At 45.1% G+C, this 13,580-nt stretch overlaps 1 protein-coding gene across 4 annotated transcripts in view; it reads right to left on the bottom strand.

Moving 5' to 3' along the window:
* Positions 1-13,580, bottom strand: part of LOC138525661 (T-cell surface antigen CD2-like) — a 651,206-nt gene that overhangs the window by 472,133 nt on the left and 165,493 nt on the right. For 3 of the 4 annotated variants that reach the window (XM_069635729.1, XM_069635727.1, XM_069635728.1), the window contains exon 2: positions 5,134-5,448. The exons of the other annotated variant lie outside the window; for it this stretch is intronic. In XM_069635729.1, the coding sequence (XP_069491830.1) occupies positions 5,134-5,448 (315 nt within the window). The remainder of the gene's footprint in view (positions 1-5,133; positions 5,449-13,580) is intronic. 4 annotated transcript variants of the gene reach the window in all.

The following is a 13,580-nucleotide window of genomic DNA, read 5'->3' on the forward strand; positions in this document are numbered from 1 at the left end:
GCCCTCATTTTCATGCGTTGTTCCCCATTCTGCGTGTTCCACCCCTTTTTGGTGTGTGCGCTACATGTTGTGTGCTTTCGCTGTGCGTGTTGTGCACAGCGTTCGGGATGTCGCAGTGATGTGTAAGGTAGGCGCGGATTAGGGGCAGCTCCCCGGAACAACACGCGCACAGACTTCCATGAATCGCTTGCGTGCGAATCGCATGCGTGCGCTGGATTTTTCACACTTGCGCCACCGATTTCGGCACACAATTGCTCCATGAATCGGCCCCTTGAGCTGAAAAAGACAGGGTAATATTTGAATGCTTAACTGAGACAGATACGTCGTTATGTTTAAATTATGGACATCAAACATTGATAGGAAGCGCTCAAATAATATTTTTTTAAAAATAGCAGGAAGCGAGGATATGTGTTGGAATGCACTTACAGAATCCCAGTCAGGCAAAAAGGTTCAGGATGAGAAAAAACTATTGGCACATACAACAATATGAAAAGGTTGAGTTTTGCTCCGCAGCAGGTTGTAGTTAGGTTTTGACACCCAGTAGATACCCACATATAGCGACACAGAAGGAGCAACACATTTATTAATGTTACGTTTGCAGAGGTCGTAGCTAGGGCATCGTTATAGGCCCTGTGTTTAGCTGTAGCATATGAAGTTATGTGAGGTACGAGAAGAGAGCTGGAGTAAGTGTAAGATGGTGTGGGAAAGATATTGTGGTAAGAGTGAGGTCAGCGTGTCGACATGGCAGGAGTGCTGCCATATTGGATTTGAAGGTCTAGTACACAATGGGCCTCATTACGAGTCATTGGACCGCCAAACTATAAGTATGCTGGTAGGGGCTTGAACTTGAACCTTCCAGTAGTTTTGGCCCATACCGGCAGGCTTTTCATTGAAGCACCGGTGTTAGGCAGAAACCTGTGCAGTTCCCTCTGGGACCACTGCAAAAGATTTAGGACTACAGGTGTTTGGCAGTAAACCCACTTGGTAGCAGTCCGTACCACACAGATTCACTTGGTAGCTGTGGCTGAGCAGTCAGACTTCCCTCAAGAAGAGTTAGGCAGTATATAGAGTATGCACAATAGGTCAAAAGAACACAGTAGAACAAGTAAACACTGACCAGAGCTTGGTGTAAAAGAGATATAATCATTTATTTAAAACCACATCTAGAAAAACACACAGGCACTAATAGTAAGCAATTCAAAAACACAGTCACTAAAAGATATACACTCCCTTAGCAAAATATTAGACAAGTCCTAAGTAAAGCCCCACTTATTTTCAGACAGCGGTGAGCGCTTAACGCAGATGGCACTCTAATAATTCGTTTAAAAAGGGAAAGGGAAAGACAAGCAAAGAATAATATGAAACAGATCCCAACACTTTCATAAGATCAAAGCAAGAGGGAAGGCAAGTAAAACCGTGAAGTTAGAGTTCAGTAGGCTGGATCCACTTTAAGGAGATCAGAACTAAATGTGTCCAAGGTCACACGGTTGAAGTGCACAAGAGTCTTGCAAAAGTTCAAAAAGAGTCAGACCACAAGAAAGGGACCAGTTAGAGGGTCAAGGCGGCCAGCCCAATTCAGAAGGTTAAGGGGTTATTATTACCTTGTCGCAATCTTTACAAAGGGAGGCCTGGCGGACACGGTACCTTGAAGTGGTGAGAACGCTCCAGCGGTGGCAGTTGTTCCTGGCAGCGGATGCAAGTCGGTGCTTCGTCCGGGGTAAGAGAGGATCTCATCGGGGAGGAAGACAGGAGTCCGTTGCACTGCCAGGGAAGAAACCAGACGCAGAGTTCTCAGGTAAAAGGAGCGGTCCTTTTATTCGCGGTCCAGTGGTAAGTGGCTATCCGGTTGCCTGGGTGCTTGGCACGGGCAATTCGACCCCGAGACAGCCTGGGATGTGAAGAGAAGAAGGTAAACTGGTTGTGTCCACCAGTCAGGGGAAGAAGCCTCTCCAGACGGGAGATCTTCTCTGTCGTCGGGAAGTGGTGAGTCGGTTCCGCAGGGCTCCACTGGTGGTGTCATCGTGGCAGGTCGGCTCAGCTTCTCCCTCGTCGGATTCTCAGGTCCTGTGGCGACTTCTGAAGTTCCAGTCCCCAAAGCCCTGCTTTTTTTTATGCAGCACACCCCCATTCACTCAGCCTAGCTGTCAATCAAACATGCTAAGTGGTGAGCCGGCCGGCTCACCACTTGGGCCAATCACACGAGAGTGCGACTTGAGTTACCAAGGTAACTCAGTCCAGGGTGCCTAAACCACCTCCCACATCCCCTGTGGTACCCAGACAGAGTGGCACCACTTTTGGAGGCTTCTGTGGAGAAACCCGCCAAAAAGTGGAACAAAGGGCTCGACTTGGGTTGGAGTCACAGAAGAGAACACAAAAGCCATTTTAGAATCGAGTTCTGGCAAAAAATACCAACCGGCGAATTAATATTATATAAATAAACCGGCGGTATGTTCGAGGCTATGAGAATTAAATAATTAAAGTTGGTAGCCTCGAACAATGGGAAAATCCCATAGGGATATATTTGCGGTCGAATATAAAAAGTAGTATCCACTGCCACCTGCCAAAACTCGAACAGAGGGGACGGAGACATCCACAATATGATGGTTTGTACTGGTTTCTGTTAATAATTTGGGACCAGTAAAGCCAATGGTGACTTTACATGCCCTGGGAGACAGTAGTCAGTCCCAGGGTATGGAGTCTATGGTGGGGTGTCACTATGACACCCCTGTGTCACTACACCATAAATCATGTCCAAGAGTGTGAGAAAAAGAGTCTCACTCTTGGCAGGAGAAAAAAAAACCTCCAGAAATCCAGCAAAGCTGCTGGGGGACTCACTAGGTTAGGAAATTCAGCCTAAAGAGAGAATTCTCCCTAACAACCGGCACCGCTATAAACGGTGCCGGTGCTTCAGGTTTCACATTCCTATGGGACTCCATTGGAATGGGAAATAACCTTACTGCTGCACCGGGTTGTCAGGCTCCGGTAACAGTGTTACGAGGTTACCGCCAACCTCGTAATGAGGGCCAATGTGTAGAATAAAGACCTTGATGTGGAGCTGCAGCTCTATTTAGCTTTGTCCAAAAACAAATCACTTTTCCATCCCTCAAGAAAGAAGCCGAGGTCAGACACAATTGCGGTGCACAGATACACCCTAATTGTATTCAGCTGCAGAGCCTAAAAGAGGTGGAAACGGAATGTTAGCTGTGGGAAGGGCCAGTAGGAATGCGCCCTTTAAATGTCAAATTCATGAGAATTGGGTACAAGGCTTTGTGATGCCAATAAACCAGGCGTCGATTTAGAGCACTACTGCCCTGACCGAAAGAGCGGACACCCCATTTGAACTAAAAGTAGGCGCATAGCCAAAGCAAATAAATCCCTGAAATTCAGAATCAAGAGCGGTGCCTGGTCACGTCATTACTGGGCATCTGGGGCTCGAAAGAAAAAAGGGGGGAGCCGTGTTCGGAACGGTACGTGATTTGGAATAGGAGGAGCAGAGCTGATGCCAGTAAGTTCAGAACAAGGTTGGAAGGGCAGCTTGTGTGTGCTGCGGTGTCTGGTATAATGAGAAGGCCCATTGTCTTATCAAAGCAGAGTTGGCCTCGCCAGTTTGCTTTGAACGTGTCTGGATTGTAGGGGTGCACATCACGTGACGGTCCGAATGCATTAGTGTATCTGTCGGCCAATCATATACCAGGAGTCAATAGTGAATATGTAGTTGGCAACGTGGAAAGGGGAATGGGTTTAGATGAGGTGTGGGTAAACGGTCTAGGGAATATATGGGTGCATTAGCATGTTCTATAGGTGGTAGCCAATGAGAGTGGTGATATGAGATTGTAACCTACGCATGCTAATATGCAGTTTTCCGCTGTATAACCTGTAACTTCTTGGGGCGTGATGAGGTCCGTGTCAGTTTGGTTCTACGGGACCGTCTGAGACTTTTTTGCATGTAATAAAACCTTGCTTTCCCTTGCAAAGCCGTGCAGTGGTTCATTAGCCTCTTGGATTATTTTTATTGTACAGGTTTTGGTTCACGTCTTTCTTTACATATGGATTAACACCCCAAAGGGGAAAACTGCCACTGAACTCTGGCCCTGCTGCATTGACTATAAATAATGGAATCTTACCCTCCAGCATTAACTGCGAATAACATGATCTTGCACTCCTGAATAAACTGGAAATAATGTCATTGTGCTGTGCTGCATGAACTGGGAATATGTGTATCTTGCCCTCCTGCATTAACTGGGAATAACATGATCTTGCCCTCCTTCATTACTGGGAATAATGGCATTGTGCCGTGCTGCATGATCTGGGAATATGTGTATCTTGACCTCCTGCATTAACTGGGAATAACATGATGTTGTCCTCCTGTATTAACTGGGACTAACAAGACATTGCTCTTCTGCATTAACTGGGAATAATGAGCTCTTGCCCTCCTGCATTACTTGGGAATATCATGGTATTGCCCTCCTGGAATAATGTGATATTGACCTCCAGTTTTAAATGGAATAACAGGATCTTGCCCTGCTTAAATTGGCATAATTAGAAGTGCCCCCCGTAATGGCCAGTAAAAGTGTTTGTAAATAATAACAAAGTCTTGCAAAAAATGTTCTCATTGAAAGTTTTTATCAAATCCATCATTTGCCCCATTGCAGGGTCAAGACAGAGCATTGCTCTTGCACAGGGGCCAGCACATGACTCACATGAGTTAAGCTTTCAGAAGACTTGCACTGCAGGCAGAAATTGCAAAAGACTCACATACAGTGTTGCAACTGTGCAAACTGGTATATATGTCCTGCAATTTACAGACATCTCTTTGGTAGGGTGAAAACTGTGATCAATCAAAACAGAATAGTCCATTATTCATTAAAAGGGCTTCTTACTGAATCACTATAAGACATGTTTAGGAATCAAAATTGTGGACATTATGTTGCCATAATGCTCTTTGCTTTTATGCAAATCACTAGGATTGGGTTCTATGAAGAGACTGGAGCAACGTGGCCATGCCCCTTGGCCCCGCCCCCTCCTTCTCACAGCCCCGCCCCTCCGAAGAGGTTACTGCTCCCCAATACATTTCTTTCATTTCCAGCACTGATTTGTCCCTCAGTTTCTCTCCCTCCGCTGAACCCCCTTTACCTTGCAGCTGCAGCAGGAAGCACTTGCGTTTCCTTTCCCACTTTTCAGGCATGCGCCCAAATATGTGCAGAGTGTAATCTCCCGCCTCTTCCGGGGTGATGTGGCACAACTCCAGGCTCCCGCCACGGAGGACTTGGCAGTTGGGCATTTTCCAGCACTGAGGAAAGAAGTCCTGGCCCCTCCTCCACCACTGAAATCCACACCCCCCAGGGCAGAGAGCCTTGTCTGAGTCTGTGATCTGAAGCACCGCCATGCCCCCGGGGGCCACATATACAGCTGTGGTTCCATTACACTCCTCTTCTGCAGAGGCGGGACCTTCAGGAGACACAGAGAGGGAAAGACAAGGAGAAACACATCAGACGTCACGTGATTGCAATCCATATCCCTGAAATGTGTCTATCCTTGAGCAGCAGTAGAGGAAGACTTCACGGCTGAACAGAGAATTTTATCATGGATATCCCCAGGACTGCAGCCGGGCACACACATGTACACATATGTCACTATTTACATGTCCCTGGAAGGGTGCGGCAGGTAATGGGGGTGCTGAGAGGCTGAGGTACCCCCATTGCCCGGGAAGCCACAGGTCCCCTCCCTGGCTTCCATCCAGACCTCTGTGCACTGAGGGCCAGTGTCTGAAAGATGCAAATATTAGCTTAATGCCCTAGGTGGCACAGCACCCCCCTGAGGCAGGAAGGTGTATGGCCAGGAGGGAAGAGCAAAAAAAGAGCGACTCTAGCACAACAATACCCCAAAATCACAAGCATCCAAAGCATCTTCATTCACACATCAGTGCTACTTGGCATCTAGCTGTAATGCTCCCCCTTGAGGCCAGTAGTGGAAGTGTAGAAAAGGAACTAGTAGTACTCTGCGGCCAAGAAGCAGGGAGTGGGATTGTTAGGGAGAATTCTCATAAATGTGCTAATTTCCCTTACCTTTTGAGACCCCCAGCAACTTTGCTGGGTTTCTAGGACTTTAATTTTTACCTGGAAAGAGTGTGAGCCTTTTTTTCCCATTCTTTCATCTATTTTGATGTGTGTTTTACTTTTGTGTTCTTTGGATATGGAGTTTTAGACATCTCCATAGGCATCATCTTTTTTTTGTGTGTCACACAGCACCCTCAGTGCAGTGGCACAGGGATGTCTTTTAAACTTCCCAAGGTTTAAATACCTTCTCTGGGACTGACTACTGTCTCCCAGTGAATGTAAAGTTAAATTGACTTTACTAGTCTTTTTAAATTGCTAGACCCAGTACACACTGCCTTACAGCAGAGTGCTGGAGTACCTAGTGTTCCCTGTGCCTAGAAAACTCATGTAGCCCTCAAAAGCTACCCTTTCCCCTCAGAATGGCTGGTGGCAGTGGTATTACCATGATTTCCCCGACCGCAACCCGTTTAAACGCTCCGGTAGCTGAAATCCACTAGAGCCCTGTTTTTCAAGATGGTCGTCTGAGCCCTCTATGTAAAAACAGGTTCCGATCAACTTTTTTAGCCATTTCTTTTTGGAAAGGTCCTTCTAGTGTTTGTCTCTGCACGCCAAACCAGGTTTGGTCCCTTAGGTTGTTTGCCTTTGGCAGACTTCTGTGCTGAAGCCCCCCTTGGCGCCTAAGTGTCTGGGGTGGACCGGATGTGAGGAAGGTGCCCGTAACTCCCTTTGCTTAGTCTACTAGGAGCATGAATGCACTGTGGCGTGATTGGCTGGCTGACTGTCCGGCAAGGACAGCCACCCTGCTGGGTGAATGACAGCTAGGCTGGAATGAATGGGAGAAAACTGTTTAAAAGCAGATCTCTGGGACTTGGAAGGCAGAGTCGACCACTGGAACGAAAGAACCGAAGACGAGCTGAAGGAAGATGACTGCTGCAACTCCTGGACCTTTGGTTTGCCTGGTGAAGCCCTGCTGCAGGTCCAAATTGCCTGAAACTCCCTCGACAGAGAAGCCCTTATAAGGACGACTTTGTCCCTTGAGCTGGTGGGAACAACCAACTCGCAAGCCACCTGGAAACCATCTCCATACTGGTCGAATGATTTCAGAGTGTTATTGAAAACTAGATAGCCAGTGAGAGGGATACCAGTGTATGGACTTTAAGGCACTCACACCTTAAACCGACGTTTTACAAAGCTCGTGGATCCTTCCCCGTGCAGTTCAGGAACCTCCTGATGTCCTCCCTCTTGTCCCCAGGGCTGAGGCTCAGGAACAGCGAGATCTGCAGGAACTGCCAGGAACAACTGCCTCAGCTACAGCTTTTCCTCATTTAAAAGGTACTTTGCAAATGCGGTAGAGAAATCCTCTTTGCCCCGGTGAAAGTTTGTGAAACTTTCCCAACTTACCAGAACTGTGCTATCCAATCCAAGGCACTGATCCATTGACTCCATTGGCTTTGTCCCAGGTCTATCGAATTGAACTGCCTCTTGTAGTGAACTGAAACTATTTGCCCTGCCTATGAAAGTAATTGTGTTTTGATTCCTATAACCTTTGTCTTTCTACCCCTTTTGAAAGTTACAGAAGTGACATTTTGGTCCCACTTCAGGGGAGCCTAACTTGTTCAGAAACTTATCGGTTTGGTACTGTGGTGTGTTATAGTATGATATTGAGCTGCTTATTCTAGTAGAATGTTTTCTAACTAAATGTGTAAATAAATTAATATTGTTTTACCACGAAACCTTGAGTAAGTGTTTGTTTGAACCACTGTGATTGCAAGTCCTTTTTGTAACACCTTGTACTGCTCACATCCCTCTAGAGATAAGCCTGGATGCTCAGCCCTGCTACCACAAAACTGTGTAGTACAGACTTATACCAAAGGTGAGATTGTGCTTAAACCTGTAGTCTTAATTGTGTGTAGCGTTCCCAAAGGGTACTGCATGTAATTCTGCCTAACACTGGTGGCAAGTGGTGAGGATAACGTATAGTTGTTACATTAAGAGTGCTGCTCTTACTGTTGTTCAAATAACCTTCACAAGGCTAAGTACTACAAAAGCTATTGTTTTATCATGCCTGATATGGATAACTACAGACAGGAGACCCTAGTTATTTTAACAGTTGATCAACTAAGAGAAATGTGTAAAACTAGGAAACTCACTGTTAAAGACAAAAAGAATGAATTGATAGAAAAATTGTTGGAATGTCAAAGTCTAAGAAATAGGTCTTCTATACCTACTTCTGTAGAAAATTTGGAAAATTATAATGAGGATGATAATGTTTCAGAGTCCAACTCAAATGTTATTGATGAGTTAGAAGAGATAGAGGAGTCTCAAGATTTAGGCCCTGCTGCACCTCTACCTGCTCTTAGGCCTCAAACTTTAGCCACAGGGACCCTACCAGAACCAGTACTGAGTCCAGAATTTGTCTCTCTTGAGAAGAGACTTGAGCTAGAATTCAAAAGGCTCCAAGCACAAACTGAAAATAAACATCAAGCACTTAAACTAAGGGAAATGGAATTACAACATGCTCTTGAAATGAAGAAATTGTCTCTTGAGAATGCTTCTCTCCCAGAGTCTTCTAGGTCTTCCAGTCCTAAGAGGCCTTGCATGCTCAATGATGCAGTAAGTATGTATGAGGTTAAGCTTCATATTTTGGATTGGTTGGCTGCTTTTGAGTATAACTACGGGATTCTAGAAATTACTGGGAATCAGCTGATTGCTTGGCTTTTGTCAAGGCTTCCACCGGGTTGCAACTGAAGGTATAATGGAGGTGGGGGAAATAAACAGAATGGAGTATGAAAATGTGAAACTAACTTTGATAGCTTGGTTTGGGAAAACTCCTTCCCAGTATCTTAAGAGGTTTAGAATCCTCAAAAAGCATGATGGTACCTCTTGGGCTACTTGGGTGTGTGAATTGAGGTAGTGATTAACTGTTACAGTCTTGTTTGCTATCATAGCTATACCATAATCCTCAAGAAGTATTGTGCTTAGACTGCGCTGCTCAGTTAGACTAGTGCTTTAGGTTACTGTTAAATGTGTTTTTTTATGCATCAGTATTGTGACCACTATGTCTGTTTTTGTGCTTTTTATGTTTTATGTAATGTGCCTTGATGCCTATGGGCTTTGGCGCTATATAAATGTATGAATAAATGTTTGAAAAACTTAGATAGTTTGGTTAAGGGTTACAGAGTTAACACTTATGAAGGTATGAGAAATGTGTTCATGTTAGAATCTATCTATGATGCCTGCTCTCCTGAGCTGAGACAGCACTTGGCTGACTCTAAGGAAATTGAGCCAAAGAAGTTAGCAATAGCTGCTGACTTGTGGGTTGCCAACAGGGCAACTCACAAGGATTCTGGGGCTACTCACAAGAAGGATAAGGGAAAGCAGCAGAAGAAAGATAAAGAGAATTCCAATACCTCAAATTCAAAAGAGGGCCACAAACATAAGAAGGGTAAGTCCCCTAGGAAACCGAATCAGGCTTGTGAAACCTCTGGTGCTAAACCGGTCAGACCAAACCCCCATTCATCAAAACCATTGGGAAGTGTTTTGCTTGTGGGTCAACTGACCATGTGAAAGGGGATCGCAGATGTAAGGGTAAACCTTCAGGGATCCACACTGTCTTCTTAGCCTTCTCCCCAGAGGAAGAAGTACCAATGGCAAGTGGAAACTTTCACCTACTGGCTGAGGAACCCATGAAAGACTCAGCCGGTGTTTCTTTGATGTCCCTGGGTCTGCGGGAACAACAGAACTTAGATGTCTATAATTCCATCCCAGACAATACTAAAGAGTATTACAAAGACAGTGTACTTGTGAATGGTCAAGAGACCCCTGCTATCAGAGACACTGGGACCAGCATTACTGTAGTGGATGAATTGTTTGTCAAGGTTGAGGATGTTGCTAAGGCACCCACATACCTCACTAAGCTTGCTGTGGGCCCTGTCAAAAAGCTTCCACATTGACCAGCTCTCATCCAGTGCAATGACATGACTGTCAAGATACCTGTTAGTGTGCAGAGTGAAGTACCTGGGAGAGTCCTGTTAGGGAATGACTTAAAGACTCTTGGAGTTGTATCATGCAACCCCAGGCCTCCCAGCAAAAGAAAACAGGAGCAGACAAAGAAGGCCAGAGAAAGTACCGTAAGAGGCTCTCTAGGGGACATTATAGAGGAAACTATAACCACCAGTCCACAGGACTTACTGACTGCTATTTCCAAGAAAAAGGAGGAAAAGGGGAAACCTAAAACCTCAAGAAAGAAGCCAGCCAGCACTCCTGTGCTACTTACAAGGACATCCCAGACATGACTGTCCAAAGTCACACCTGTGACTCTTCCACCTGCTGAGGCTGAGTGTGAGGAACCACCAGGAGTGGTAGAATCAGCTGCTGAGGAATCAGAGCTGGAAGAGGAACTTGCCCCTGTTGGAGATCAGGGTCCTGCAGACCATCCTGAGCTGCAGTCTTTACTGGCAGAAGGTGGACACTGTAGGGCAGACTTCAGAAGAGGTCGAAGAGAGTGTCCTACTCTGAAGGTCTCGCCAACAGGCAGCTTCCCAGCTGGAAGGGCAAGAGCCAGGGAAGCATAGGTGGAACTGGGAGGATGGCCTCTTCGACAGTGAACCGACTGAGTCTATCCCAGGGGACTGCAGAATACTTGTACTGCCTCTGGAGAGCAGAAACCAGTTCCTACAGTTAGCCCATGAGATTCCTTTGGCTGGTCACTTGAGTTTCAAGAAGACTAAGGAAAGGCTTTCTCTGTATTTCTACTGGCCTAAGTGGGGGTCTGATGTAGATACATTCTGTAGGAGATGTCACACTTGTCAGACATCTGGCAAGAGTGGAGCCAAGGATGTGGCCCCCATGGTGCCTCTCCCAGTGGTTGGAGTCCCTTTTGAGTGGGTAGGAATCGACATTGCTGGTCCCTTAGACCCTCCAACCTCTTAAGGCAACAGGTTTATCCTGGTTGTAGAAGACCATGCTACTAGGTATCCTGAAGCAATACCTATGAGGTCTGTTACAGCTCAGGTTGTTGCTAAGGCCCTTCTTGGTATTTTTACCAGGGTAGGGTTTCCTAAGGAAGTCATCTCTGACAGGGGATCCAGTTTTATGTCCCACTAAACGCAGGCCATGTGGAAGAACTGTGGAGTGACTTACAAGTTCTCAACTGCCTACCATCCACAGACAAATGGATCGGTAGAGATGTTTAACCGTACAATGAAGAGAATGATAGGTGCTTTGGAGGCACCCCTTAGAAGAAAGTGGGACCTTCTACTGCCATGCCTTCTATTTACTTATAGAGAAGTCCCTCAGGAGGGAGTTGGATTTAGTCCCTTTGAGCTTCTCTATGGCCATCCAGTTAGAGGTCCCTTGGCCCTAATTAAGGAGGGGTTAGAGAGTGCTCCTTCCCCCAAGCCAGTGAGAGTCACTGACTATGTGATAGGTCTCCGGAGGAGAATGTCACCCATGATGGCAGAAGCATCAGATAACTTAAAAGCTGGACAGGATCTGGTGAAGCATTGGCATGACCAGAAGACCAACATAGTTCAGTTTACTCAAGACCAGCACGTTCTAGTTATGGTACCTACAAGGCAGAGGGCCTTAGAGGACAAGTGGATAGGACCCTTCAAGGTTGTGGGCAAAATTTGAGAGGTGGACTTGGGCAATGCCAAGGAGGCTCCCAGAGTCGTTCACACCAACCGTCTAAAAGCTTATGTCTCAAGATCAGAAGTGGGAGCTTTGCTTCTAGCTTCAGTACAAGAGGAGGAGGAGAGTGAACCTCTACCTGACCTACATCTGGATACTGGTGTGTGCCATTGGTAGAAGACATTCAGAATTTATTTGCATTTTCATTTGCTAAAACGCAATACGCTTGGTCTAGAACACCATTTAGGTAGGTCAATAGTAGAAACGAATTTGGCATATTTCTGAGAGAGGCTATGCCAGATGCAGCGGAAAGAAGGACTATAGTTTATGTAGATGATGTCCTAATAAAAAATGAAAACTTTGAATTAACTAGGCCATGAAGTAATTGAATATGGGTTAAATCCACAAAAGAAAAAGGTGGAGGCCATACAGAAATTGAAAGATCATAGAAACATGAAAGGTTTAAAAAGTTTATTAGGAATGACGGGATATAACAGGAAATGTATTGCAAATTATGCTGAAATCACTCAACCATTGACTAAACTACTGAAGCTGAATACGGCCTGGAAATGGGAAAAGGAGCAATCTGAGGCAGTTGCTAAATTGAAACAATGCCTCATAAAGGCACCATGCTTGGGTTATCACATAAAAAACAAAGATTTCTTTATAGAAATAGGATTCACTGAGCAGTGTATGTACGCTGTGTTTTCTCAAAAACATGATTTGAACCACAAAACTATTGCTTATGCGAGTAAGGCATTTTCTCAGGTGGAAATTAAATTCAGTGAATGTGAAAAGGCTCTTCTGACCACTGTATGGGCATTGCAACATTTTCATCCCGATTGTTAAAGGGGAGAAGGTGATCATTTAGACAAATCATCAACCATTGCAGTTTTTACAAAGTAAAAGGATTAGATCAGGCAATCTAACACAGTCCAGAATTACTTCATGGACATTGGCATTGCAGGGATTTCCTCTAGAAGTGGGAGATGGCCAGAATAAAAAGAGCCTAATTGCTCAAGGGTTGGCAGATCTACATGACTGTGCAGCTGAATGTGTATCAGATGAAGTAGAGGTGGAGTCCAGTTTGCAGGAGTTTGAACAATCAACACACAAAGCTTTTGATGAAAATACATGCAAGGAATTACCAATTTTATATGTTGATGGATGTGTGCTTTTCACATTGAAAATGACAGCAATAAACATTGGTGTCAGGGATAGGAAATGTCTGGTTGAGATGTGAGGATATTCCTAGTATAGGAATGAGAATTGGGGCTAGAAGTAGCCAGGTAGCAGAGTTAGCACCCATTTATAAAGCAATTACTACTGCAGTTGACAACAAATTCAGTGAAATTGTCCTGGTGACTGATTCTGATTATTTACGAAATAGCTTTGCAGAATATTTGCCTGGCTGGAAAGCAAGAGGCATGCTCACATATAACAAAAAGCCCCTCAAACATGGGAAAATGATACAAGCTATAGACAAATTAGTGTCAGAGAATGATTTAACAGTATATTGGAGGAAATTTTGTGGACATTTGAAAACACCAGGAGAGGATAAGGAGGGACATGATGAAGCAGATCAAATGGCCAAGATTGGGGCTGTTATGGGATAATTGATGCCCATTGAACACTAAATTGGTGAAATACAAATAGATGCAGTTACACGCTCTAAAGCTCCAAAAGAAGTTGAACAACCCGTAGTGCAATGGAGTTATGTTACACCAGATCAGGATCTGATTAAGGCACAAAAAGATGACCCGGTATTGTGGGTCTATTATAATTATATGATGGACCCCAAACAAAATCCTTTAACTGAAAATGATTGTACAAGAAAAGAAGAGTTGAGAGCAGGGCCGGTCTTTGCATCAGGCAGTGCAGGTAGCTGCCTGA

Source organism: Ambystoma mexicanum, chromosome 7p (assembly GCF_040938575.1).
Source record: "Ambystoma mexicanum isolate Mex_15411 chromosome 7p, UKY_AmexF1_1, whole genome shotgun sequence".
Lineage (NCBI taxonomy): Eukaryota > Metazoa > Chordata > Amphibia > Caudata > Ambystomatidae > Ambystoma > Ambystoma mexicanum.